At 69.5% G+C, this 26,686-nt stretch overlaps 2 protein-coding genes across 4 annotated transcripts; one reads left to right on the forward strand and one right to left on the reverse strand.

The window, feature by feature from the left end:
- Nucleotides 1-630: 630 nt before the first annotated feature.
- On the forward strand, nt 631-18,679 carry SPTB (spectrin beta, erythrocytic). 3 transcript variants are annotated; one of them, XM_075755498.1, is made up of 36 exons: nt 631-814; nt 4,262-4,459; nt 4,540-4,691; nt 4,926-5,099; nt 5,218-5,309; nt 5,391-5,471; nt 5,574-5,689; nt 5,893-6,005; nt 6,084-6,271; nt 6,354-6,471; nt 7,006-7,164; nt 7,240-7,542; nt 7,723-7,873; nt 7,965-8,832; nt 8,911-9,048; nt 9,131-9,890; nt 9,976-10,178; nt 10,271-10,361; nt 10,433-10,579; nt 10,700-10,963; nt 11,144-11,359; nt 11,446-11,535; nt 11,647-11,922; nt 12,595-12,725; nt 12,995-13,199; nt 13,286-13,660; nt 13,751-13,995; nt 14,073-14,211; nt 14,287-14,371; nt 14,472-14,668; nt 14,781-14,890; nt 15,256-15,331; nt 17,175-17,344; nt 17,420-17,593; nt 17,666-17,708; nt 18,208-18,679. In XM_075755498.1, the coding sequence occupies exons 2-36, from the start codon at nt 4,312-4,314 to the stop codon at nt 18,370-18,372; spliced, it is 6,963 nt and encodes a 2,320-aa protein (XP_075611613.1). In that variant the 5' UTR covers nt 631-814; nt 4,262-4,311; the 3' UTR covers nt 18,373-18,679. The 3 variants fall into 3 exon arrangements, with proteins under 3 accessions (XP_075611613.1, XP_075611616.1, XP_075611615.1); XM_075755500.1 differs by lacking the exon at nt 631-814 and adding an exon at nt 4,097-4,117; XM_075755501.1 differs by lacking the exons at nt 15,256-15,331; nt 17,175-17,344; nt 17,420-17,593; nt 17,666-17,708; nt 18,208-18,679 and adding an exon at nt 15,369-15,536 and having other exon boundaries at nt 632-814.
- Nucleotides 18,680-19,785: 1,106 nt separating this feature from the next.
- Nucleotides 19,786-26,265, reverse strand: PLEKHG3 (pleckstrin homology and RhoGEF domain containing G3). The gene is made up of 17 exons (XM_075755610.1): nt 25,724-26,265; nt 25,107-25,432; nt 24,903-25,003; nt 24,749-24,818; nt 24,623-24,669; nt 24,382-24,532; nt 23,816-23,950; nt 23,549-23,731; nt 23,376-23,468; nt 23,201-23,287; nt 23,041-23,074; nt 22,847-22,957; nt 22,651-22,725; nt 22,477-22,515; nt 22,348-22,355; nt 22,030-22,233; nt 19,786-21,516 (listed from the first exon to the last, which is right to left on the reverse strand). Exons 1-17 carry the CDS (start codon nt 25,800-25,802, stop codon nt 19,900-19,902), a joined length of 3,360 nt encoding a protein of 1,119 aa, XP_075611725.1. The 5' UTR covers nt 25,803-26,265; the 3' UTR covers nt 19,786-19,899.
- Nucleotides 26,266-26,686: the final 421 nt, after the last annotated feature.

Raw genomic sequence — 26,686 nt, forward strand, 5'->3', positions numbered from 1 at the left:
GGGGAGAGCTGGCGGACACCTGAGCGACATCTGAGCTAGTGGGGTGCAGGCAGGGCTAGTGGGGGGACACCTAAGCCTGAGTGGGGGATGCCCGGGGCCAGCTGAGGTGCACCCTGGACTAGCCAGAGGCTGCCTGGGGCTAGCTGGGGGCATCCAGGGCTAGCCAGAGGACATTCGGGGCTAGCTGGGGGTATTGGGGCTAGCCAGAGGACATCCGGGGCTAGCTGGGGGTATTGGGGCTAGCCAGAGGACATCCGGGGCTAGCTGGGGGCCACCTGAGCTTGCCGGGGGCGGGGGGGCAGATGGCAGCATCTGCAGAGTGCCTGGGACCAGCTGGGGGCCACCCGGGGCTAGCTGGGGGCCGGGCAGAGCGGGGCTAGCCCGGGGGAGCAGCGGGGCCAGCCCGAGTGACCGGGAACCAGCGGGGGCTCCCCAGAACCTGGCTGGGGGGGGGTCTCGGAGGGGGGCGGACGGGGGCAGCAGCGGGACCGACCGGGGAGCCCCGCCCGTGGCAGCGGGTCGCTGCGCCGCTCCGCGCCCGGCAGGTGCCGGTGGCGGCGGTGGCCGGGGGGGGCCGCTGTGCTGCATTGCGGGGCGGGCGGCCCGTCCCCACCCGCCTCCGCCCGGCCCTCCCGGGGGGGAGCGGGGCTATCTGGGCCGGGCAGCGCCGCTGGCCCCGGGCAGGAATGTCCCTGCGCGCCCAGATAATGTTATTTATATCGCAGCGCAGAGTGGCTCCGCTCCCCCCGCCCCGCTCCGGTCCCGGCTCCGGCCCCGGGCCCGCCGCCGCTCGTCCGCCCGCCGCCCCGTGCAGGTGAGAACCGCGGCCGCCCCGGGCACCGCCGCCCGGTACCGGGATGCGCCGCCCCCGGGGGAAGCCCGAGGGGGGGGGGTGGGGGGCACCGGGAGGCGCCGCTGCCCGGGGAGGAGTGGGGGGGGCACCGGGGCGCGCTGCCCTCCCCGGGGACCCCGGGTTTGGGGGTTCAGCCCCCAGCACCGGGAACGGTCCCGGGGGACTGCGGGCACGGAGCAAAGTTTGGCGGGGGCGCGGGGACCCCTCCGGAGGGGGGGGGGGGTTTCAGCACCCCCTTTTCTCCCCGCGGAGGGGAGCCCGATGTCACCTCCCGTGTCCCCCGGGACTGCTGTCCCCGCGGGGGACGTGCGGCTGCCGGGAAGGACGGGGCGGATGAGCGGCGGTGACTTTCTGGGGACACCCTGGGGACGCGTTCCCTGGCGTGCCGACCCCGAGCGGGGTCCCCGCACCGGTCCTGGGCGCTCCCGGCATCACCGGGCATGTGCCTGCGGGACGTGGCGGGCAAGTCGGATCGGGAGGCGATGGGCGGTGGGTTTCGGCAGGGCACGTTGCCCAGCCCGTTTCAACTACCAGTTTTTAGCGACTGGGGAAACTGGAGTTACTGGGAGGAGGTTTCTGGCTGCTGTGCCCTTGGTCCCCCTCGTCCCGGCACACCGGTGGAAGGATGCTCGTGGGCCAGGGGAGCTCCTGCCTGCACCCCAGTAAGCTGGGGGCCGCCTGAGTCTGATTTCCCAGCTCCCCTTTCAGGGTGGCTTTTGCCTTTAGAAATCTCCAGCTCCTGGAGTCAGGGGATTGTGGTGCCCTTCGCTCCGCTGGATTAAGCCAACGAGGAGCGTTTGAGGGATGGCAAGCAAAGGAGTTTCCTGCAGCCCTGGTGGGTGCCAGCGTGGCCCCCTGAGGACTATTTTGCAGTTATCGGGTGTTTCCAGGGCCCTGGCTGGTGATTTCGGGGTGGGCAAGGAGGTACAGAGGGGCAGCTCCGAAGAAGGGAGCAGGGCTCGTCCCGCGCTGTGTGCAGGGGAGGCCTATTTATAGCCAAAAATGTCTGTGGAGTGTCAGCACGTGTGCGTGTCGCCGCTCGGTGCACTGGCGGGTTAGGTGACATGGGACAGTCCTGGCATGGCCGGCATCCGCACCGACTCCGGCCCCGGGGAAACCCAAACCTTCGCCCGCCGGGTGAGAGCGTGGCCAGGGAGCCGCAGCCGGAGCGGGGCATCGCCGGCCGGAGGAGCTGTGCCGTGCCGTGCCCAACAACCCCGTGCTGTGCCGAGCGGCCGTGCCGAGCGGGACCATCTGTTCCCGGCTCTGGCCGTGCGCCTGGGAGGCAGGCGGCTCTTGGGGGGCTGTGGGGATGCCCCCCCAACTCCTGCCCCTTCCCAGTGGGGCTGGCCGCACCGGGAGCGTGGCTGACCGCTGGTTTGGCGGAGATGCAAAATAAAAGCGTTAATTGGTGAAAAGAAAGAGCTGGGGTGATGCCGGGCAGCGGGCACCCCGGGGACTCACCAGGCTGCAGGCGGAGGTGACGGGGCAGCTATTTTGGGGTGTCATTGGGGGACCCCAATGAGCTCTTGTGTGCTGGCAGCTGGTGTTTTGGCAGCACACCGCGGTGGTGAGGGCTGAGCCGGAGAAGAGGCTCAAGGGTGCCACGGGTGGCAGGTGCCAAACCGCTGCCCCAGCCACCCTCGGGGTGCAGGGGGGGACGTAACCCACACCCGGTGGGGGGACCTCGGCAGCGGCACGGTACCGGCCCCTCGCCGGGAAGTGCTGATTCACGGCGCCAAGCTGCCGGCCGGGGAAGGCGACGCTGTCCTGGCCCCGGCTGCAGGATGCTCACGGCGGGGCCGGCACCCCGGCGCTCCCGTCTTTCCTCCGGCCGAGCAGGCGGAATGACAATCCCTGGGCGGCGGGTGCTGGCGTGGCTCTGCCAGACGCGGCTGTTTGGAAGGCGCTGGTGCGGCAGAGGGAGATTTAAAGGATCGGCGAGCACCCGCGCTCGAAATGCATGCTTGGCGGCTCCCTTGGGTCCCGCCGTGGCTCCCTTCAGTGCAATCTCCTCCTCCTCCTCCTCCTCCTCCTCCTCCTCCTCGGATGCTGGCGGCCGTGGCCTCGCTGTTGTCGCGGTGGTGTGGGAGAGGCCCAGCCAGGGTCAAGGTCTCCCGCTGGGATGGCAGCGCTGGGCTGGAGCACGCCACAGAGTCCTCGCGCAACTCGGCGCACCCAGCCCGTGCGCAGCACCCAGGCAGACCAACTGCAGTTCCTGCGGTGTTGGGGTGGGGGTCCTTAAATTTGGGCTTCCCCAGGGGTTTTCTGCTGCAGGACGGGAGAGAGAGAACCCCATGCCAGCACAGAGCTGCAGCGTGGAGGGCTGCGCGCCCCGCTCTTGCACGCTCCTGCGCTCACTCGTGTGGCTTTGCACGCTTTCACGCGCCTTCTCGCATGTATTCACGCACTCTTGCTTGCCCGCGCACGCTACCGAATGTCCTTGCTCGCATGCGAGCGCTCTTGCACACTCCGGCGTGCCCCTGCACGTCCTTGCTCGCACACGCACGCTCGTGCGTGCTTTTGCACGCTCCTTTCTGTCCTTGCACGCCCTGGCGTGCTCTTACGTACAAGCCAGCTCCTGAGCCAAACCCCTGCCTGCGCGGCTGCGATTAGGGTGCAGAGACGGGGCCCGGCCCAGCCCTGCCGGCCCCGATAAAGCTCTCCTGCCCACCGGCTGCCTGGGGGGTCCCTGGGGGCCGCGTGGCCACGGGCTGTGGCGGCTCCTGCGGACACCAGGGATTTGGGGGCACCCGGGGTTTCCTCCAGCTGCGCCTGCAGCCGAGGGGTTCCCGGTGGCTCCGGGGTGCCTGGAGGGGGGGGTGGTGGGTGGGTCCCAGCGAGGGTGCTGGCTATGGGGAGCCCCAGCCCGGCTCCCTGCACCCCTCGGGGGCCCCAGCAGCCTCCTCCCGCCCAGCCCGGCTACCGACAGCTGCTCGCAGGCATTTTTAGATACCGGCCATGTCCTATCTGTGTCTCAAATGTCCCCGGGGGCGGGTGGCCCCCCCCCGCCGGCAGCTGTCGCCCGCTTTCTGCCACGGGTGCCGGCGAAGCCCCTCCACGGCGCAGGCGTCGGGGTGGGTGCAAGTAGCGCCCGCTTTCCCGGGGGCACCCAAGGGTTGGGGGGACGCCCCTGGGGACCTGGCCCAGGATGCTGGGTGGACAGGCAGGACTCGAGTGGGGAAGCGCTGCCGTAAGCAGCCACCGGCACGGCTCGGCACAGCGGGTGCCGGCAGAGTGGGTCCCGGAGCGTGCAGCACCCAGGTGCCCCCCAACACCTGGGTGGAGGCGAGGCTAAATCCCTCTGAGCAGCTTAACCAGCAGCTCTGAGCCGCAAATCCCCATGCACGGCGGGGACGGCGAGCTGCCGCGGCCATGCCGATGCCCACGGCTCCCGCTCTCCCCCAGGGGCCTCTTGCCGGTAGCCAAAGGCCGCCCGGCCGGGGGACGCCGGGACCATGACCTCGGCGAACGACTACGAGCAGCTGGAGCTGCAGCAGCAGTACGGCCGCATCAACGTCCGCTGGGATGCCTCCGACGATGAGCTGGACAACGACAACAGCTCGGCGCGCCTCTTCGAGCGCTCCCGCATCAAAGCCCTGGCAGGTGAGGGACGGGTCTCGGGTCCCCTCGGTCCTCCCGGGTTGTCCCTGCCGCCGGTGCCACCATACCCGCTCTCGTTGCAGACGAGCGGGAAGCCGTGCAGAAGAAAACCTTCACCAAGTGGGTGAATTCGCACTTGGCTCGTGTCACCTGCCGCATCTCGGACCTCTACATGGACCTCCGGGACGGGCGGGTGCTCATCAAGCTGCTGGAAGTGCTGTCAGGAGAGCTTCTGGTAGGACTCCCATCCAGCCGGAGACCCTGACAGCCGAGCCATGCCATGCCATGCCATACCATGCCATGCCATGCCATGCCATGCCAGCTCCAGTGCTCGACCAAGGCTGTTGACCTTGGCGTTGACCAAGGCTCCACCAGGGTTGGGGTGGCAGTAGGGTCACGGGGGTGTCCCTGGGCAGGGGTGGGGGTGCCTGGTGTGGAGGGGAGGGTGCTGAGCACTGTCATGTCCCAGCCCAAGCCCACCAAGGGCCGAATGCGGATCCACTGCCTGGAGAACGTGGACAAGGCGCTGCAGTTCCTGAAGGAGCAGCGGGTGCACCTGGAGAACATGGGTTCCCATGACATTGTGGACGGCAACCACCGCCTCGTCCTCGGCCTCATCTGGACCATCATCCTCCGCTTCCAGGTGGGACTGGGTGGATGGGGCGCACCCCTCAGCTCGACACCGAATGGCTTGTTCCCGAGCAGGAGCCCTCCTCTGTGGATGTCTTCCCTCAACCCCGGGATGTTCTTCTGTCCCCCAGATCCAGGACATCATCGTGCAGACGCAGGAGGGCCGGGAGACGCGCTCAGCCAGGGATGCACTGCTGCTCTGGTGCCAGATGAAGACGGCGGGGTAGGTTGTGGGTCCCGCACCCCACTGCGCCGGGGCCTGGGGATGCCCGGAGAGTGATGGTGATGCCCTGTCCCCATCCAGGTACCCCCATGTGAATGTCACCAACTTCACCTCGAGCTGGAAGGACGGGCTGGCTTTCAACGCCCTCATCCACAAGCACAGGTAGGCGGCATGGCGGTGGGCACTGGGAGATGTTGGGGTGGCAGTGGCGCTAGGGGATGTCCCACGGTTGTGTCACCACCATCCTATGCCGTCTGTCCCCAGGCCTGAGCTGGTTGACTTCCAAAACCTGACCAAATCCAACGCCCGGCACAACCTGGAGCACGCGTTCAGCGTGGCGGAGCGGCACCTGGGCATCACCCCGCTCCTCGACCCTGAAGGTGAGGCTGCCGCTGCTGACCCTCCTGCCTCAGTTTCCCCATTACACCCTGGGATGTGCCCAGGCCCCACAGAGGGACGGAGAAGTTTCCACCTTGTGGAATGGGGGTCTGGATGGGAGCAAGGGGGGACCTCGTGAGGCCGTGGTGGCCCATTGCCACTGGGGTGATAGTCAGGACTGACGCCTTTCGCTTACACCGGGCAGATGTGTTCACGGAGAACCCTGATGAGAAGTCCATCATCACCTATGTGGTGGCCTTCTACCACTACTTCTCCAAGATGAAGGTGCTGGAGGTGGAGGGCAGGCGTCTGGGCAAGGTAGGGGATGGTGTTGGGATGGGGAGTTGGTTCTACCAGGGTGCCGGACCCCCGTGCTCACCACCAGCCCCACCACAGGTCATCGAGCACGCCAAGGAGACGGAGCGGATGATCGAGGGCTATGGGGGGCTGGCCTCCGACCTGCTCACCTGGATCGAGCAGACCATCACCTTCCTCAACAGCCGCAGCTTCGCCAATTCGCTGGCCGGGGTGCAGCACCAGCTGCAAGCCTTCAGCACCTACCGTACCGTGGAGAAGCCCCCCAAGTAAGCGTCCCTGAGCCCCTGGTGCCCGTGCAGTGATGGTGAGCACCCATGGGTGCCCCGGGCTGAGCTCTCTCTGGGGCAGGTTTCAGGAGAAGGGCAACCTGGAGGTGCTGCTCTTCACCATCCAGTCGCGGATGCGAGCCAACAACCAGCGCGTCTACACCCCGCACGAGGGGCGCCTGGTCTCCGACATCAACCGGGTACGGAGCCCGTCCTGGCAGCCTGGCCGTGTGCCGTGCCATGGGCAGCTCTTCCTCCCGTACCCCTGGGACTTTCCTCCCCAGGCTGTCCCAGGGCAGGTCAGGGATGTCCTGGGGCAGCTCAGGTCCATCTCAGGGCAAGTCAGGTCCATTTCTTGGGGCAGTTTGGGTGCATCCCAGGGCAGTTCAGGTCCATCTCAAGGCAGATTGGGTCTGTTCTAGAGCAAGTTGGGTCCATCTCCTGGGGTAAGTTGGATTGACTTCCTGGGGGCAGGTGGGGTCCATCCCAGAGCAGTTTGGGTCAATACTGGAATGGGTCCTAGGACAGGTTGGGTCCATGTCTGAAGGCAATTCAAATCCATCCTGGGACACGTCGAGCCCATCCTGGGGCAGGTCAAGTCCATCCCAGGGCAGGCTGGGTTCCTCCAGCCACCCTCCCCTACCGATGAGGCACATTGGGGTTCACCAGCAGAACAAGACACAGAGAGGGGGGGGACGTGGGTGCCACCCCTGTCCAGCACCGCCTTCCCGCAGGCCTGGGAGCAGCTGGAGAAAGCGGAACACGAGCGGGAGCTGGCGCTGCGCACCGAACTCATCCGGCAGGAGAAGCTGGAGCAGCTGGCACGGCGCTTCGACCGCAAAGCGGCCATGCGGGAGGCCTGGCTGAGCGAGAACCAGCGCCTGGTAGCTCAGGTGAGGTCGGGGACACCCACTCCAGGGACCGGGGCGCCTTGCCGAAACCTCACCGTGGGCTTTGTGCTGGGGCAGGACAACTTTGGCCACGACCTGCCAGCAGTGGAGGCGGCCAAGAAGAAGCATGAGGCCATTGAGACGGACACGGCCGCCTACAAAGAGCGGGTGCAGGCCATCGAGGCGGTGGCAAAGGAGCTGGAGGTGGAGGGCTACCACGACATCCAGCGCATCAATGGGCGCAAGGACAACATCCTGCGGCTCTGGGAGCAGCTCCTGGAGCTGCTGGCTGCCCGACGCCAGCGCCTGGAGATGAACCTTGTCCTGCAGCACCTCTTCCAAGAGATGCTCCACAGCATTGACTGGATGGACGAGGTCAAGGTGAGCCGTGGGTGTTGGGTGCCACCATGACTTGGGTGCTTTGGTCCCACCGAGAAGAGCGTTAGTGGGACCCCCTTGGAGAGGCAGATGAGATGCTGGGGTGCTGGAGGCAGCTTTTGGGTGGTGGTGGGTGCCATCTGCCAGAACCAGTGGTGGGTGACGGCCGGGGCTCTCCTTCAGGTGCAGCTGGCATCACCCGAATCTGGGAAGCACCTTCTGGAGGCAGAGGAGCTGCTGCAGACCCACCGGATGCTGGAGGCTGACATGGCCCTGCAGGCGGAGAAGACACGGGCCGTCAGCGCCGCCGCCCTCTGTTTTGCTGACGCTGAGGGTAGGTGTGCTGGGATGCCTCGGGACCGTGGCACGGCCGGGGGGAAGCTGGGATGCCTCGCTGATGGGTACTCGTGGTGCTCCCTGGCCAGGCTACCGTCCCTGCGACCCCAAAGTCATCCGGGACCGTGTGAGCCACCTGGAGCTGTGCCGGCGGGAGCTGCAGGCGCTGGCGGCCCGGAGGAGAGCCTTGCTGGAGCAATCCCGGTCCCTCTGGACCTGCCTGTGGGAGCTGGACGAAGCGGAGAGCTGGATCAAGGAGCAGGAGCAGCTCTACTCCTCCTTGGACTTTGGGAAGGACCTGCCAGGCGTGCTGCTGCTCCAGCGCCGACACGCCACCTTCGAGGCCGAGCTGCGGAGCCGGGGTGGCCGGCTGGAGCGGGCGCTGGCGGCAGGCGAGGGGCTGGCGGCGGCGGGCCAGGTGGCCGGTCGGCTACGGGAGCGGGGGGCGGCGGTGCGGGCGCTGTGGGCGCAGCTGGAGGAGCTGGCGGCTTTCCGCCGGCGCGGCTTGCGCGAGGCCGAGGGCTTCTTCCAGTTCCAGGCGGAGGCGGAGGAGTTGGCAGAAGGGCTGCGGGATGCTCGCCGGCGGGCGGCCGCTGAGGAGCTGGGCCAGGATGAATCCCGCACCCGCGCCTTGCTGCGGCAGCACCAGGAGCTGCTGGAGGAGATGGCGGCCGCCCAGGAACAGCTGGACGGGCTGGCCCGGCAAGCCGAGGGCTTCCCCCCGGAGCTGCGAGCTGGCCCAGAGGCACAGAACCAGCTGGTGGCCCTGCGGGAGCTGCACGCCGAGGTGGCCGCCCTGGCCGAGCGACGGGGCCGCCAGCTGCAGGACGCCCTTGACCTCTACACCGTTTTTGGGGAGAGCGATGCCTGCCACCTCTGGATGGGGGCCAAGGAGACCTGGCTGGGGCAGCCGGAGATCCCTCAGGTGCTGGAGGACCTGGACGTGGCACAACACAGGTAGGGGCTCCTGCAGCAGCGGTGCTGCCGTGCCGTGTGCCGAGGTGTGGCCCGTTCTCAGCCCTGGCCTTCACGCAGGCTGGACGGGCTGGAGCAGGAGATGGTCGCCGTGGCTTCCCAGATCGCCGCCGTCAACCAGGCAGCCGATGGCCTGCTGGCGAGCGGGCACCCCCGCAGTCCCCAGGTCCGGCAGTGCCGGGAGCAGCTCAATGAGAGGTACGGTGACGGGTGACACCGAGGCAGTCAGGCCAGTCCCCGCTGGCCACGTCCCTCACCGTCACCCACCTCTGCCCCGCAGGTGGGACCGGTTCAGGGAGCTGGTGGCCGAGCGTCGCCGGGCGGTGGACTCTGCTCTGCGCCTCCTCAACTACCGCCTGGAGTGCGAGGAGACCCGGCAATGGCTGCAGAGCAAAGCCCAGGCGGTCAAGGCCACTGCTGAGCTCGGCAGGGACCTGGCCGGCGTCTTGGCCACCCAACGCAAGCTCTACGGCATCGAGCGGGAGCTGGCGGTCGCCGAGGACCGCCTGGCCACCCTGCGCTCCCAGTCCGACCGCTTGGCCGAGGAACGGCCCGAGCTGGCCGGGGAGGCGGCCGAGCGGCTGTCGGCGGCGGCGGCCGCTTGGGAGGAGCTGCAAGAGGCTCTGGGGGAGCGAGCGGCCTCCCTGGGGGAAGCCGGGCAGCTCCGGCGCTTCCTGCAGGACCTGGATGACTTCCAGGCATGGCTCTTCGGGGCTCAGAAAGCCGTGGCCGCTGCTGACGAGATGCCGGCTTCTTTGGCCGAGGCGGAGGAGCTGCTACGGCAGCACGAGGCCGCCCGGCGGGACGCGGAAGGGCACGCGGACGCCTTCGCCGCCTTGGTGGAGGCGGGGGAGCGGGTGGTGGGGGAGCAGACGGACCCCCAGTACGAGGGGCTGCGGCAGCGCCTGCGAGGCGTGGAGGCCGGCTGGGCCGCCCTGGGTAGGATGGCAGACGCCCAGCACCGCTTCCTCACCCAGTGCTACGGCTTCCAGGAGTTCCTCCGCGACACCAAGCAAGCGGAGATCCTCCTCACCAACCAGGTGGGTGCCTGAGGGGGGGCCCAGGAAGGGTTCCCGGACCATGGGCACCCCAAAAAGGTGCTGACCCCCTGCCATGCCCCCCCAGGAGTACACGCTGGCACACCTGGAGCTGCCCACCACACTGGAGGGCTCGTCTGCCGCCCTGCGCCGCTTCCAGGACTTCCACGCCAGCATGCAGAGCACTGCCGAGAAGGTCCCCGAGGTGGTGGCCAGCGGCACCAAGCTGGTGGCCGAGGGGAACATCTTTGCCGAGAAGATCACCGAGAAGTGCCAGACCCTCCAGGACCGGTGAGTCTGGCAAGCGGCCGGCAGGTGGGCAGGCAGGCGGGCAGCGTGTGGGCAGCAGGGCTGATGCTGCCCATCTCTGGTCGCCCTGCCAGGCACATGGCCATCGTGGCCAAGGCGGAGGAGACAGCGGGTTTGCTGCAGGACAACCACGAGCTGCAGACCTTCCTGCAGAGCTGCCGGGAGGTAGGCACGCGGCATGGCCGGCGGCACCGGGGCGTCCCCGCCAGCCGAGTCCTGACACCCTTCGCTCGCAGCTCGACGCCTGGGTGGAGGAGAAGATGCTGACGGCACAGGACACCTCCTATGGTGAAGCCCGCAGCCTCCACAGCAAATGGCAAAAGCATCAGGCGTTCATGGCTGAGCTGGCATCCAACCAGGGCTGGCTGGAGAAGATTGAGACGGTGAGTGCCGGCACCGGTGCCTGGGAGCCTCACCCCCGCCCCCCCAGTTGGGTGGGAGGTCCCCGTGCAGGCGTGGAGCCGTGCCGCAGCGGCCGCCAACCTCTCGGGTGTTGCTGGCAGGAGGGGAAGGAGCTGGCGAGCCGCAAGCCGCAGTACGGCGAGGTGGTGGTGCGGCGGCTGGCCGAGCTGCGCGGGCGGTGGGACAGGCTGCGCGATGCCGCCGAGGAGAAGGGCCGGCGGCTCTTTGAGGCCGACCGCTCGGCGCTGTACGCCCGGAGCTACGGGGAGCTGGAGAGCTGGCTGGGACAGGCGGAAGAGGAGCTGCGTGCCGCTGAGCAGGCCAGGGACCTCACCGCCACCAACCTGCTGCTGAAGAGGCTGACGGTGGGTGATGGCGCTGCCGGCTGGGGAGGTGGAAGGGTGTTGGCACCTCGTCCTTTCCTTCGGGGTGGGGGGGTCCGAGGTGCCGGGTCATGGACACGCATGGGGCTGGTCAGTGCCTTGGGGATCCCCGGCCCAGCTCTGCCCCCCACCCCGGCTCGTCACACGGCTTTGCCCCGCCAGAGGCTGGAAGAGCAAGTGGGAGCACGGATGAAGGAGCTGGAGGAGCTAGGGTGGCAGGGACCCCCCCCTGCCGGGGATGTGCCGGACACCGACGGGCACGAGCAGAGGCTCCGGCAGAGATTCCTCGACCTGCTGGAGCCGCTGGAGAGGAGGAGGAAGGAGCTGGAGACCGCCAAGGCCATGTACCAGCTCGGGAGGGATCTGGAGGATGAGATGGTGAGCGGCCTAGCCACGGCACAGTCCAGCATGCTGGGGGCACCCGCGGGTGCTGTGTGGTACTCAGTGGGTGCTCTCGCCCACAGATGTGGGTGCAGGAGCGGCTGCCCCTGGTGAGGTCGACAGAGCACGGCACCGACCTGCCGAGCGTGCAGCGCCTGGCCAAGAGGAACGAGGTGAGCCCGGGCGCAGCGGTGGCACCCACCACCCCAGCCGGTCCCTTGGGGTCACCCATCGCATCCTACCCCATGGGTGAGCCCCGCCGTGACCGCCCGCCCTGCCGGCAGACGCTGCAGAAGGAGCTGGCGGGGCATGCCCCCCGCCTGGCCGAGGTGCTGAGCCGGGGCGAGGCGGCAGCGAGCAGCGAGGAGCTGAGCCCGGAGCTGGAGGCGCGGGTGCGGGAGCTGCGGGGGCTGTGGGAGACGCTGCAGGCGGAGGCGGCCGCCCGGCACCGGCGCTTGCAGGAGGCCGGTGAAGCTCAGCAGTACTACCTGGATGCCGGCGAGGCCGAGGCCTGGGTCAGCGAGCAGGAGCTCTTCATGGGAGCCGAGGAGAAGCCGAAGGTGAGGGGTGGCTCCGCGTGGTGCCCCGTGTCTCGCGGGGGCTCTGTGCCGTGCTCTGCCGTGCCGGGACGTCCTGTGTCAACCCGGGCTGTGCCATGCTGTGCTGTTCAACACCATCCCGTACCATCCTGTGTCGTGCCGTTACACGCCAGCCTGTGCCATGCCGTGCCATTACCTGCCATCCTGTGGCATGTCACGCCATGCTATTACATGCCACGTCACGCCGTGCTATAACACACCGTCCATCCCACGCCACGTTGTGTCATTGCATGCCGTGCCGTTACGCGCCATCCCGTGCTATGTTATGCCGTGCCGTTACGTGCCACGCCACCCCATGCCATGCCATTGTAGGTCATCCCACGCCGTGCCTTGTCGTTACGTGGCACGCTGTGCCGTTACAGGACATCCTATGCTTGGCGATGGCAATCTGTCCCATGCTATGCCATTACACGTCCCATGCTGTGCCAAGCCGTGCCGTTCACGCACCACCCCGTGTCATGCTATATGTGCCACGCCGTGCCATGCCATGCCCCGCTGAGCTCACCGTTGCTCACCCCGCTGCACCGCGCGGAGGCAGGATGTGCCCACAGGGTGGGTGCTGGGGCTGGACCCCGGTCCCCGTCCCACGGCCGTGCCGGGTGCTGACGGGCGCTGGTGTCTGCCGTGGCGCAGGACGAGGAGAGCGGCTTGGTGATGCTGAAGAGACACGTCCGGCAGCAGCGGTCCATCGAGGACTATGGCCAAACCATCAAGGAGCTGGCGGGGAGGGCTCAGCAGCTGCTCTCCGCCGGCCACCCTGAGGGGTAGGTGCCACCGCTGCGTGTCCCCTGTCCCTTAGGGCAGCCCTGCACCCTCAGCGCCGGGGTGGGTGGTTCGGCTGGAGCTCCGGTGGCGTTGGCTGCCCCGGCTGCGCGGCATTGTCCCGGCTGCACCGGGGAGGTGGTGAGAGAGGGATGCAGGGAGCACGGAGTGGGTCCCTCCCCAAAAACCCCCCCAAGTTGGCAACACGGATGAGTCGGGGGCATCTTTTCCCGGGTGAGAACTGGGGTGTCTGTGTGCCGGGGCCGCGCAGGGAGCAGATCATCCGGCTGCAGGGCCAGGTGGACAAGCACTACGCGGGGCTGAAGGAGGCGGCCGAGGAGCGCCGCCGGCGCCTGGAGAACATGTCCCACCTCTTCCAGCTGAAGCGGGAGGTGGAGGACCTGGAGCAGTGGATCGCCGAGCGCGACGTGGTCGCCTCCTCCCAGGAGATGGGGCAGGACCTGGACCACGTGACGGTGAGGGTGCCGGTGCCAAGGCGGGCACGATTGTGCCGGTGTCCGGTTTTGGGGGTGTAAACTTGACTCTTCTCTCCCCCGTGTAGCTCCTGCGGGAGAAGTTTCGGGAGTTTGCGCGGGAGACGGGCAACGTGGGGCAGGAACGCGTGGACCGGGTGAACCTGGCCATCGAGGACCTCATTGACGCAGGGCACGCTGAGGCGGCCACCATGGCCGAGTGGAAGGACGGGCTGAACGAGAGCTGGGCTGACCTCCTGGAGCTGATCGACACCCGCATGCAGCTCCTCGCCGCCTCCTATGACCTGCACAAATACTTCTACGACGGCGCCGAGCTGCTGGCCCTCATCGCCGCCCGGCGCCAGGAGCTGCCCCAGGACCTGGGCGAGGACGCCGGCACGGTGGAGGCTTTCCACCGCATGCACAGCGCCTTCGAGCGTGACCTCCAGCTCCTGGAGGCGCAGGTGAGGCTGCACCCCGGAGCCGGCAGGGATGCCCGGCACTGCTGCTGCCAGCGCTCAGCATCCCCCACGCTCTCTTGCTCCACCGGGCAGGTGCAGCAGTTTCGGGAGACGGCAGCGCGCCTGCAGACCGCCTACGCCGGGAAGGCGGCAGCCGGCATCCAGGAACAGGAGCAGGAGGTGGCGCGAGCCCTGCGGGCGCTGCTGGAGGCGTGCAGCGGGCGCCGGGCTCGGCTGGTGGACACGGCCGACAAGCATCGCTTCTTCGGCATGGCGCGGGACCTGCTCTCCTGGATGGAGAGCACCATCCGGCAGATCGAGACGCAGGAGAAACCCAGGTACGACTGCACCCGGCGCTGTTTGCTGGGACCCGGCACCGATGCCACCACCGACGCCGGCACCTCTCTGTTTCCAGGGACGTCTCCTCGGTGGAGCTTCTCATGAAATACCACCAGGGCATCAGGGCCGAGGTGGACGCCCGGAGCAAGAGCTTCACCACCTGCGTCGAGCTGGGCAAGAAGCTGCTGCAGCGCAAGCACCAGGACTCACCCGAGGTGAGGGCGGCCGGGGCCGGGGGAACGGCGGGGATGGTGCCACCGGGGTCACCCCGTGACGGTGTCCCCTCGCAGATCAAGGAGAAGCTGGTGGAGCTGGTGGAGAAGAGGAAGGCCATGATGGAAATGTGGGAGCAGCGCTGGGACCGGCTGCGGCTGTGTGAGTGCGCTGGCGATGCCGGGGAGGACTGCGGCTCGGCGGAGGGGGGGGGGGGTATGGTGGCGGCAGGGGGCTGAGCGCTGCCTGTCCCTGCCTGCAGTGCTGGAGGTGTGCCAGTTCTCCCGGGATGCCTCCGTGGCCGAGTCGTGGCTCATGGCGCAGGAGCCCTACCTGGCCAGCAGCGACTACGGGCAGACGGTGGACGCGGTGGAGAAGCTGCTCAAGCGGCACGAGGCTTTCGAGAAGTCCTCGGCCACCTGGGAGGAGCGCATCGCCGCCCTGAGGAAGCTGACGACGGTGAGGAAATCTCGGGACGGGGCACGGCTGGTCCTGCCTCACCTCTGCCTGCCCTGCCTCAGTTTCCCCACCCCATGCCAGCCCTTAACGCCTTCGCTTCCTTCCCCGGCAGCTGGAGCTCCTGGGCGGGCGGACGCTGCGCGGGGGGCTGGCACGGGACGAAGCGATGCGTGCCGACGCTCCCGACTACCGCCTGGATCTGGACGGGGAGCTGGAGGCCGGGTAAGAGACACCAGCACCGTCCCAAGGCGGCCGCGGCAGCATCTCGGGCGGGGGCAGCCCGCAGCACCCGCCTGGCGCACGAGCATCATTTCCAGCATCCCTCTTCTCAAAACGTTAAGAGGTTTTTTAGCGCTTTGCCCTTTCGGAGCAGTAAATGGATGTGGGCCAAGAGGAGAGGTGAAGGTGGAGCCCTGCCGTGCCGGGGCTTTCATCCATCTGGGGGGGGGGGGGCCAGGAGAGCAGCAGCCAGTCCCGGATCCCTGCGCCACCACGGCTGCGTTTCCCCAGCGAGCTGGCTGGGATGGGGATTTTGGGGGGTGCTCCGCTCTGCCGGGGATGCTGAGCGGGCTGCCTCCTCGCCACAGGTCCGAGGAGGAGGAGAAGAGGAAGGGCGTGAGCATGCAGGACACCTCTCTGCCCACCACCGATGGACCAGAGCTGGTCAGTTCTTGAGTTTAGCTTTCTCCTTCCCTGGCAGCAAAAAAGGCGTCCCCGCATGTCCCACAGGCTCCTGGCAGACCCCGCGACCGTGACCGTGGCATGCCGACGGCTCCCCGCACCCCCAGCCCTTGCCTTGTTCCTTGCCTTGAGTTGAATAAATGCGAAGTGACCCCCAAAAAGGCCGGGCGGGCACGCGGGTGCTGCACCTTCCCCTTCTCCCTGGCTCCTGGGGCGGTCGGGTGTCCCTGCAGTGGCTCGGAGCACCCCGTTCCCCGTCACCAGGCTCGGGCCAGCTGGCGGAAGCTGGCACCCATGGGTGCACGGGTGTCTCTGGGATCAGGGCAGCAGCCAGAGCTGGAGTGTCCGCCCTGGGGCGGGGTGATACCGGCCGCCATCCTCTGCTGTCGGCGAGGCTGCGCGTGTCCCAGGAGAAACCCACGGGGACCCCGCACGGCCACGTGGCGCCCGGCTTTTCGAGCACCCAGCCCTGGGAGCGCGGGGTCGGCTCTGCCCCGGCACGGAGGGGACATCGGGCAGAGCTGCCCACGGACACACGGCAACGGTGCTCCTGGCTGGCCCTGCCCGCCTCAGCCACACAGCACGTGGCCCTCGGGGCGTCACCATCCCTCGGACATCGTCACCCCGTGGGGTGTCACCCTGTGAGGCGTCGTCACCCCAAGAGACATCATCACTGTGTGGAGCATCGTCACCCCTCGAGGCGTCACCCTGCAAGGCATGGTCACCCTGGGGACATCGCCACCCCGGGGACATCGTCACCCCATGTGCCAGTCACCTTGTGCTTGCTGCCAACCTCTCTGCTCCTCCTGCCTGCCCTGCCTCCTCGGGGACGGGATTGCTCTCTGGCTGCTCTGCCTGCTTGGGGACAGGAACCCTTTCTGCCTCCTCTGCCTGCTGGGGGACACGGGCATCTTCTGCCTCCTTGGGGACAAGATCACTTTCGCCTGCCTGGGGACAGGATCCCTGAGTACCTGCTTGGGGACACGGGGCATCTTCTGGCTCCTCGGGGACAGGGTCCCCCTCTGCCTGCTTGGGGACACGGCCACTTTCACCTGCTTGGGGAGAGGAGCCCCTTCTGTCTGCTTGGGGACAAGACTACTGCCTGCCTGCTGGGGTCACAAGCCTGCTCGGAGACATGGTCCCCTCCTGGCTGCCGGGGACAGTGTCCCCCCTCTCGGCAGGACACACCATGGGACCTCGACGTGCCCCCCCCGTGGTGCCAGCAGACGTGCCAGTGCGGGGCTGGGGCTGTCCCCGGATGCAGAAGGAGGGGACGGGCACCCCGGCATTGCCGTGCCCCAGCCCTGCGCACCCCCACCCCAGCCGAGCCCCTCCTGCAGCACCCACCTGCTGCCCCCCATGAGGGCGTCCCATCCGCCGAGGCCACAGCCCCCAGTCGGACCTCATCTGTCCCCCCGGCCACCCCCCGCCGTCCCCAAGCCCCCTGGGTGGGGGACACCACCAGGGTGGCTCCCAGGGGTGCCTGCCCAGCTCAGCTCAGCTCAACCCCGTCACCCCAAATCGGGGCAGGGGGGCCGGTCAGCACCCCGGGGTGCTGGTCCCAGCGCTGGACCGTGGCCCAGCTGCTCTCTGGGGTCCTCCCAGTAGCCACCGGAGCTGGTGGGGTCGTTGGCACCGAGAGCTGGGGGTGACCCACCCCCCGCTGGCACCCACCGGCTTGGGGACCGTGAGTCCCCGCTGGGGTCACGGACCCAACGTGCGGGGTGCCACCGTGGCGCGGACAGGAGGGGACGGGACCCCAGGACGTGGTTTTTGACGGTGGGCGGCGACACCGCGGTGTAACGGGGCTGTTGCTTTGCGGCAGCCGTCGCAGACGACGGGCGATGAGGAGCCGGCGTCGCCGAGCCCACGGCCGCCGCGGGAGGAGCCGGAGGAGCCGGCCACGCTGCCGGCCCGCGTCTGTAGCGTCCAGCTGGAGGGCTACCTCGGCCGCAAGCACGACCTGGAGGCAGCCTCCAAACGGGCGTCCAACCGGTAGGCGCGGCGACGGTGGCGGCAGCGCCGGGTGGCGCTGGCGTGCGCTGGGCTGACGGCACGGTGTGCCGGCAGGTCGTGGAGCACGCGGTACTGCGTGCTGCGGGGCGGCCAGCTCGCCTTCTTCAAGGACGCCAAGAGCCGGGCGCTGGGGCTGCCGTGCCACGGCGAGGAGCCCCTGGGGCTGCGGGACGCCCTCTGCGAGGTGGCCGCCGGCTACAAGAAGAAGAAGCACGTCTTCAAACTCAGGTAAGGCCGCGGCGTGGCGCGGTACGGCACGGGGTGACGCGTGCCTCGCTGGCACCTGCGCTCTGTCCCCAGGCTCAGCAACGGCAGCGAGTGGCTCTTCCACGGCAAGGATGAGGTGAGGGGGCGTCCCGGGGGACCCAGGGTGGCTGGCGGAGCCCCGGGGGGACGCGGTGGGGCTGGGGATGCCCAAGGGGGACCCAGGGTGGCCAGCGGTACCCAGGAGGACAGAGGGTGGCTGGCGGTTCCCAGGGGACGCAGCGGGGACCTTCAGTGCCCAAGGGGGACGTAGGGGGTCCAGGAGTACCCACGGGGTGCCTGGCAGCACCCAGGGGTGCCAGTGGGACACAGGGTGGCTAGAGCTGCCCGGGGGGGATAGAGGGGTGACCAGTGGTGCCCAGGGGCACACGGGGTGGCCAGAGATGTCCAGGGGGACAGAGTGGGGCTGGTGGTTCCCAGGGGGACACGGTGGGGGACGGGCGATGCCCAGGGGGGACACGGGTGCCTGAGGAAGATGTGGGGCAGCTGCCATCACCCATGGGGACAGGGGGTGGCCGGGAAGGTGATGGGGGTCCGGGGAGGGGGGGGTGGTGCTGAGCCGGTGCCTGTGCCCGCAGGAGGAGCTGCAGGCCTGGCTGCAGGGGCTGAGCGCCGCCATAACCGAGTGCCGGAGCAGCCGGGGGAAGGCGCAGAGCCTGCCCCTGCCCGCAGCCCCCCCCGAGCACCCCCTGCCCCGCAAGGACAAGGAGAAACGGTTCAGCTTCTTCCCAAAAAAGAAATAACCGCCCCGGGGCAGGGGGGGGGGACACACACACGACAGCACCCTACGCCCCGGGGACCCGTCGTGCCGGCGGTGCTCACGGCCACGCGTGCCTCGGGACCTGCGTGTGCGCGTACCTATACGTACAGGCGGGGCCGTAGGGGCGGCTGCCGGGCTTCGCGCGTCTGCGGGAGCCGTACAGCCCGCGTACGGGCACGCGTGGGCGCACCCCTCACCGCTGCCAGGGCACGCGTGGGCGCACATCTACGTATACATATAGCGGCACATATACGAGCGTGCACGCCCCGTGTGCGTTGAACACGTGCCTGTGTGCACATGTATATATATATATATTTGTATTTATATATATACATACATTTCCATGCTTAAGGGTATGCACACACCTATGTGGAGGTGAGCACAGATCTGTACATACATCCCTGTGTACGTGCCCCGTGTGCACACGCGTGGGCGTGTATGTGCCCCTCCAGGCGTGTGCACCCAGGGCTGCTCCCACGCACGGGGGGTGTGCAGCGGCCCCGTGCACACACGCGTCCCTGCATGCACATGTGTGCACACGTGTGTCCCTGCATGCAGGTGCACCCACCCCTCGGCGCGCACGGCCACGGGTGTGCATGCCCCACACGTGTGCATGCTCCCCCCCCCCCCTCCAGCACCCACGCAGGGTGCTGCCGCGGGTGCCCCCCACCCCCAAAGCCATAACGTCCCCCCCCAGCGCGCAGGTGTGGAGGGAGCAGCCCCGGCCCCCCAACCAAAGAGCATCGGCACGGGGGGGGGGGACACCGCTTGCCACCACCCCGTGCCCCCACCGGCACTGCCGGGGACGGGGACCCCTCTGCACCCCACGGCCGGGCTGAGCTGCCCCGGGGGGAGGGCGGGCAACCAGAGAGGAACTTTTGGTTCAGTTTGGGTTTTTTTTTCTAATAAAGACATGAAAGCGAGCTAGGCGCAGTGCTGGGCGCCGGGGGGGGGGTGTGTGTGGGGTGCCCCTGCGGGCTGGGGGGCCATGGGGTGTCCTGGCTCCTGGGCAGGTTGAGGGTTCCCAGGGTGCCCCTTTTTCCAGGTGAGCTGGGGGTCCATAGGGTGCCCCTTCTTCCAGATAAGTTGGAGGGTTCACAGGGTGCTCCTTCTCCTGGGTGAGCTGGGGCTTTGTGGGGTGCCCCTGCTCCCAGGGGGCTGGGGGTCCATGGGGTGCCCCTTCTCCTGGGTAGGTTGGGGGTCCCTAGGGTGCTTCTTCTCCCAAGCAACCTGGGGGGATCCATGGGGTGGCCCTTCTCCTGGGCAGGTTTGGCTTCCATGGGGTGTCCCTTTTTCAGGTAGGTTGGAGGTCCACAGGGTGCTCCTCCCGGCTGAGCTGGGGGTCCGCGGGGTGCCCCTTCTCCTGGGCAGGTTGGAGGTCCGCGGGGTGCCCCTTCTTCCAGGTAGGTTGGAGGTCCATGGGGTGCCCCTTCTCCCAGGCAGGTTGGAGGTCCACAGGGTGCTCCTTCCTTTCAGGGTCCGCGGGACACCCCTTCTCCCTGTCGCCCACCTAGCTGGCAGCGTCGAGGGTCTGAAATTTCTGCCGCAGGTCCCTGACGAGGCCGTGGCGAGGGGGCTCAGGGGTGTCGGGGGGCTCGTGGCAGCGCCGCCGGTACTCCTCGGAGGCCTGGTAGGCTTTGCAGCGCTCCACCACCGCCTTCAAGCAGATCTTCTCCCGGGTGGTGGGCGAGCGGATCTGCACGTAGGCGGGGGGCTCGGCAGGGGCCGGCAGCCGCTCCAGCACCAGCACCCGCTGCCCGGGGCCCAGGGGGGCCTCCGCCGCCACCCACAACGCCCCGTCGCTGCTGTGCCGTGCCGGTGCCGTCCCGGGGGTGCCAGACCCCCCGCCCGCTTCGGCGCTCCTGCTCCGGCCGCTGCCCCGCTCCTTCTCAGCTGGCCGGCCGCCCCGGCACGGCCCCTCGGGCGCAGAGCGGCTGCGGCTCACCGGCGGGGGCCGCGGGGCGCCGAAACGGGCGCGAAGCTCCCGCACGTCGGGCCAGGTGAAGGGCTCGGCACCGCCAGGGCTCGGGGGGCTGCGGGGGGCGGCCGGGGAGGGCAACGCCGCCGGTCCCCCACCCTGCGGCACGGCCACCGAAGGGGTGCCAACACACGGGTCCCCCTCCTCTGGCTGCGCCGGGGCGCGCCGGGCACCAGCGCGGCGGCTCTTGATGCGGAAGCTGTACTGCCGCGCCAGCTGGTACACCTTGGTGCCGGGGTGCGGGGGGGTCAGCAGCGGCGGTGGCGGCGGAGCAGCCGGCGGACCCTCGCCCGCAGCACCCAGGTCGTCCTCCTCCAGGATGAGCAGTGGCTCGGGGGGCTGCAGACCGTTCTCCCGGCACGGCTCCTCTGGCGACGCCTCGGGCTCCGCCGGCTGGGCGGGGGGCTCAGGGCTCACCGGGGGCCGGGGGAGGCCGTTGAGGCGGGAGACGGAGCTTCGCACCAGCCCCTTGGGGATGAAGGAGAGGCTCTCGCGGCGGCGGACGCTGAAGCCGGCGTCCCGGTTCTCGGCGTGGCCGTAGTAGCTCTTGATCTTGTCGAGGAGCAGGCGGTCCCGGCTGGAGAGCAACGACTCCCGACGGGCTCCGGCGAAGGGCTCGGGCGAGGGGATGGCGCTGCGGGACCCCCCGGGCTCCCCAGCCTCGAGCGGGGGGCCGCCATCCAGGCTGAGGGTGCTGCCGCTGCGGCTGGCCAGCCGCCCCACCGGCCCCTCCAGCGCCAGGCTGCTGCGGCGGGAGAAGCTGCTGCCGCCGCCGAAGCGCTCGGCGATGACGCTGGCCTGGTCCAGCACCGAGGGTGGCAGGATGCTGCTGGCGGCTCCTTCTTCTTCCTCCTCCTCCTCCTCCTCGCTGCTCAGTCCCTGCAAATCCTCCGCGGCACGCTCCGGCTCCCCCTCCCCGCCGGGCAGCACCGGTGCCGGGGTCCCCGCCGAGGACGGGGCTTCGGGTGCCCCCGGCCCCTCGGGGTGCTCCCCGGTGCTGCCGGCCTGCGGAGGGGTGGGGGGGTGGGTGCTGGGTCCCTCGGGATCCCCAGGCAGGGGCTGCGGGGCCACACTGACCTTCTCGTAGCTCCCCGGCCCCCAGCTGCCTGGCCGCTTGGGTCCCTCGGGCACCGGCGGGTGCCCCCCGACCTGGGCGAGAGCAAATGTGGGTGTCATGGGCTGGGGGGGGGCGGCACTCGGCTGCTCCAAGCAGGACTGCTGCCAGAGGGGAGTCCCAGCCAAGCCGCGGCTGAGGACCATGCAGCAGCCCCAGGAGCATCACGGGGTGCCCTGAGAGTGATGGAGGGCGCCCTAGGAGTGATGTGGGGTGCCCTGGGAACAATATGGGGTGTCCTGCGAGTGACATGGGGTGCCCAAGGAGTGATGTGGGGTGCCCTGAGAACAATAAGGGGTGTCCTGCGAGTGACATGGGGTGCCCAAGGAGTGATGTGGGGTGCCCTGAGAACAATAAGGGGTGTCCTGGGAGTGATGCTGATGCCCCAGGAGCGCCGTAGGGTGCCCCAGGAGTTATGCAGGGTGTTCTGGAAGTGATACGGGGTGCCCTGGGAGCGATGTGGGGTGCCCTGGGAGCGATGTGGGGTGCTATGGGTAGCCCCACGCAGTGGGGGCCCTCCCTGGGGTCTGGGGGAGTGGGGCAGGTACCTGCTCCTCCTGGGGCTCCACCAGCAGGTCCCCGGCCCCCGGCAGCTCCTCCTGGCAGTCCTTGCCCAAAGCCTCCTCCTCTTCCTCCTCCTCCTCCTCCTCCTCCTCCTCTTCCTCCTCCACCACGCCCTCAGCCACCGCCCAGGCTCTGGGGTGCTGGGGGGGCTCCCCCACTTCCAGGAGAGCCCCATCGCTGCCAGCGTGCTACTCGGGGGGGTGAACGCTGGGCTCAGCGCCCCGTGCCCCCCCCCCCGGCAAGCAGCGTGCCAGGGCTAGGGGGCACCGGGCGCCCCAACCCACCCTGCACCCCGGCCTTACCTTGAGCCCTGCCAGCCGGGAGAGAGAAACATGGAGGTTAGAGGGGGGGCAGCACCCAAAATGCCACCCCACCCCGACCCTGGCCCCCCTCCGCCCGCCCCGCCGGCGCCAGCGGCCGTGCCGGCTCACCTTGCTCGCCCAGCTGCCGCAGGATCTGCTTGGCAGGCTCTGCGGGGAGAAGCCAGGCGTCCAAATCTACCGACGGTGCCATCGTCCCCGCGTCCCCCAGCCCGTCCCGAACCCCGCCAGCATCCCCAGCCCACCGCCCCAACTGGGGTCCTTGGTCCCCACCGGCAGCCATACCTGACTGCCTGCGCCCTGTGTGCCCGTGCGGCCGGTCCGGCAGCGTCTCCACGCGGTCCCGGCACTGGAAGGGCTCTGCGGGGACAGGGACACCCGTCGGCACCCAGCACCCACCGTCCCTGCGGGCATCGGTGTGACCCAGCCATGGCTTCGCCCCGGGGAAGGACCGGCGGCGGTGGGGACGCCCGGCTCTCACCAGACTGCCGGCGGCCCTGGCGCGGCTCGGCGGCGTCGGCGTCGCCCAGGGGCTGGCAGGACCAGCTCTTCTTCAGGCGCTCGGGGCTGCAGCGGGGCAGGCGCGGGGGGTCTGCGGGCACAGGGGGTGACGCTGGGGGACGGGGGGCACAGGCGAGGGCAGGGAGGGGACCACGAGGCGCCGGCGGCACTCACAGAACAAGTCCATCTCCAGGATGGCTTCCTTAGCCTGCGATGGAGGGAGGATGGAGAGAGGCGGAGGGTGAAGCCGGGGTGCAGCTGCCCCCCCCCCCCCGTCACTGTGCGGGGGGTGACCCCCGGTGCCAGCACGGTGCCCGTCCCCCTCTGCCCTCACCTTCTGGGGCACGATGGCGTGGTGGTTCTCCAGGATGAGCCGCTTGATGTGGTGGGTCCACACGCGCTTCTCCTCCACGCTCTTGGCCTGGAGGGAACAGGCAGGGCGGCGGGGTCGGGCGGCGGGATCGGGTGGGGGGGTCCCTAGGGTGCCCCCCCCCCCCGTGCCCCCCTACCTGCAGGCTGTGCTGCTGCTTGCCGTGCTTGTAGTGAGCCAGGCTGAAGCAAAGCGAGTCCCGCGTGCTCTCGATCAGCATCAGCGAGGAGCACTGCGGGGAGAGGCCGTCAGCCCCCCCGTCCCCGGCTGCCCCCAGGGACCTCTCCCCCCCCCCCCATCCCCGGCACCCACCGGGATGTGGCTTTTGTAGACGTAATGGTCGCCGCGGCGCTTGGTGATGAGGAGGGTCTTGTCGAAGAGGAAGACGGCGCGCTCGTGGCGCACCCGCTGCACCCGGAAGGTGCCCTCCAGCACCAGCTCCCCGTAGCTGGTCAGGTCCGGCCCCTTCCAGCCCAGCAGCAGCGACTGGATCTCCTGCGCGGGTCCCCGGGGACGTCAGGTCACCCGCCGCCACGGCAGCTCCCGCTCGGTGCCACCCGCCGCGCCGCCGGCACCCACCTGCTGCCGGATGGCGTGCTCGTGCTTGCGCTTCATGTCGTTGATGTACCAGGCGACGCAGGTCATGGTGTCGATGGCCTCCAGCACCACCTCGTAGTCATCCCCGGACTTGTGCTCAAAGTGCTTGGCGATCTCCTGCCGGCAATGGACGCGGCGTCGGGGCTGCGCCGAGGGAGAGGCGGTGCCCGGTGCCGGGGGGGTGTGCCGTGCCGGGGGACCGGGCTGTGCTGGGTGCCCGTGCCGCGCCGGGCGTGTGCGCTGTGCCAGGGAAACGTGCCACGCCGGGTGCCCGTGCCACGCTCAGGGCTGTGCCAAGTGCCTGCACCATGCCATGAGCTCACGCCGTGCCGGGTGCCCAGGCTGTGCCGGGTACCTGGACCGTGCCAGGAAACGTGCCGTGCCGGGTGCCCATGCCGTATCAGCTGCCTGAACTGTGCCAGGAACTCATTCTCTGCCACATCCCCGTGCCGTGCCAGGCACCCAGACCCTGCCGGGTTGCCCGTACCCTGCCGGGTGCCCGTGCCATGCCGTGCCACGCGCCCGCACCGCACCGGGCGCCGGCTCACCTGGAGCAGCAGGTGGTACTTGAGGATCCTCTGGACGGGTTTGAGCAGGTAGGCGCCGAGGGGCAACGCGTGTCGCAGCCGCTCCTGGCACTCGCGGAGGAACCGGGCCTGCGGCTTGCTCCTCATGCACTCGGCCAGCGCTGCCACCGAGCTGCGGGCAGGGAGCGGGCTCAGCCCCCTGCCCGCACCCCTGCCCGCACCCCTGCCCGCACCCCTGCCCGCCTGCGCCCCCTCCCCTCACCTGGGGTAGTTGGTGCAGTACTGGGTGTAGATGGCAAACTCCTGGCTCTGCGGGCGGGGGGAGCGCGGTGAGAGCCCGGCACGGCCCCGCGCCCCCCCCGGTGCCCCCCGCCGTGCCCGCCCTTACCCGGGTGACGAAGCAGACGGCCACGGCCACGGGGTCGCTGGCGCAGCTCTCCAGGTTTTGCAGCAGGGTGCTGGGGGAGACAGAGGGGACGGGGTGACGGCAGCCCCCACCAGCCGCGGGACGGGGTGGCACCGGCGGCACCGGGATTGCCCACCTGCTCAGCTCATAGATGTCCTCGATGTTGCCGAAAAGCGCGCTGACCTGCTCCGGCCGCAGCACCGGCTCCTCCGCGTCAATGATCTTGCCGAGGTAACCCTGCCGGGCACGCGCGGTTGGCGGCGGTGGCATCGGCGCAACCGGCCGGGTCCCCCCAAACCCCAGCCGAGGGATGTCGTGTGTGTCCCCCCCCGGCGCTCACCTCCACGATGCTGCGCAGGTCCCGGGCGTAGGTGCGCTCCGACTCCACGATCTCCAGCACCACCCGCCCCAGGTAGCTGGGCTCGGTCCCGGGGCCGCTGAAAGGTGCCAGGGGGTGCCCGCCGCGGGCACCCGGCCACGGCCCCGGGGAAGCGTTGTTGTTGCTGTTGCGCGGCCCCTCGGACCACGGCTCGGCCCCGCCGCCGGCCGGCTCCTCCATGGCGCGGCCGGGCTCCGGCACCGGGCTCAGGGCAGGGTGCTGCAGGCAGGCGGGCACCGGCATGCCGGCATGCCCCGGCACCGGCACCGGTGGGGCACAGGGCAGGTCTGGGGGGGGGGGGGAACAACGGTGTGGTTAGGGGGTGCGAAGATCCCCCGAGATCTGGGCAGCGTTTGGGGGTGAGGGGGGCTCACAGCCCCTCGTGGTGAAGAGCCCCTGGGGTTGACCTGATGGCCAAACCCTCCAGGCAGTGGGGTGCCAGCATTCCCCAACCCCCAAAATCCCGGGCAACGGATCGGCTGAGGCAGGATACGGCCCGGCCGGATCCTGGCACAGCCCACCGAGGCCTCCCGTTCAGGGAGGACCTCAAATTTGGGGGTGTTCCCCCCACCTCTTACCCCAGAGCCGGGCGATGCGCCCCAGCAGCCGGTGACCGTGCTCCCCCAGGAGTAGGTGCCCCAGCGGGACCCGCGCCATCGCCGCACCAAGCCCCCACCCGCCGGCACCCTGCGCCGGGGCCGTGCGTCACCACCGCGCCCGCAGGACACCTTCCCGGTGAGCTCAGCGCCGGCTCACCCTTCCGGACTGCCGGTGCCACCGGCCGCTCCCCTGCGGCACCAGGATCCTCCCCTGCCACTGAAACCGCTCGGTGCCACCGAAACCGCTCGGTGCCACCGACCCGGTTGGGGCACCCAAAAACTGTCCGCCGGCGGCAAAGCGTACCGGAGCAGTGAGAGTTCGCCGCCATGCTTTTTGGCAGAGGGACAGTTTGTGGCAGGGCACCGAGCGCGCTGACCCCGGCGGGCGAGCGGCCCCGGGGACGGTGACCTTCAGCCCAGCCACGTGCCGGCGGTGGGGGCCACCGGAGACCCCGGCACTGAGGGTGTTGGCACCGAACCGGTCAGGCCGGTTCCCGCCGGCTCCTCCCCGCACCCGCCGTGCCGCATGGCCGCGCTCCCGCCGCCGCCCTCCCCATGGCTTTCCCGCGCAAGCCAGGAGCCCCCCCAAAAACCCACCGTGGTGCCCCCCCGAGCGGGACCCAGTCCCGCATCGCCAGGCTGTGCCGCAGCCCGGGTGCCCAGGTGCCAGCACAGCTGGCTCTGCCGTGGGGCACCCCCTCGGCACCGCAGCTCCGGGTGATTTGGGGAGCAGCCCCCCCACCCATCCTCACCTGTGACCGGGTCCCTGCCGGGGGACAAGAGGGGACACCCGGGTGGCATCGGGGGGGGCAGACAGGGGCACGGCTCGCCCCCTGCCCGGCACGGGGGGGCATGGCGCCCCGGTGCCCGTGGGGGGTCCCCCACGTGATGCCCGGCCAGGGATTTGCGGCCACCGCGGCTCGTCCCTGAAGGCCACCCCCG

This window comes from Balearica regulorum, chromosome 5, assembly GCF_011004875.1.
Source record: "Balearica regulorum gibbericeps isolate bBalReg1 chromosome 5, bBalReg1.pri, whole genome shotgun sequence".
Lineage (NCBI taxonomy): Eukaryota > Metazoa > Chordata > Aves > Gruiformes > Gruidae > Balearica > Balearica regulorum.

Bases quoted from the DNA above. Each gene is read 5' to 3' on its own strand.
- PLEKHG3 (XM_075755610.1), bottom strand. From the start codon at position 25,802: ATGGCGCGGGTCCCGCTGGGGCACCTACTCCTGGGGGAGCACGGTCAC. The intron at 25,433-25,723 runs GTAAGAGGTGGG...CCCCCCCCCCAG, and splicing joins GCGCATCGCCCGGCTCTGGG to ACCTGCCCTGTGCCCCACCG. The intron at 24,670-24,748 runs GTAAGGGCGGGC...CCCCGCCCGCAG, and splicing joins CCGTCTGCTTCGTCACCCGG to AGCCAGGAGTTTGCCATCTA.
- SPTB (XM_075755498.1), top strand. From the start codon at position 4,312: ATGACCTCGGCGAACGACTACGAGCAGCTGGAGCTGCAGCAGCAGTAC. The intron at 13,996-14,072 runs GTACGACTGCAC...CTCTGTTTCCAG, and splicing joins GAGACGCAGGAGAAACCCAG to GGACGTCTCCTCGGTGGAGC. The intron at 14,891-15,255 runs GTAAGAGACACC...TCCTCGCCACAG, and splicing joins GACGGGGAGCTGGAGGCCGG to GTCCGAGGAGGAGGAGAAGA.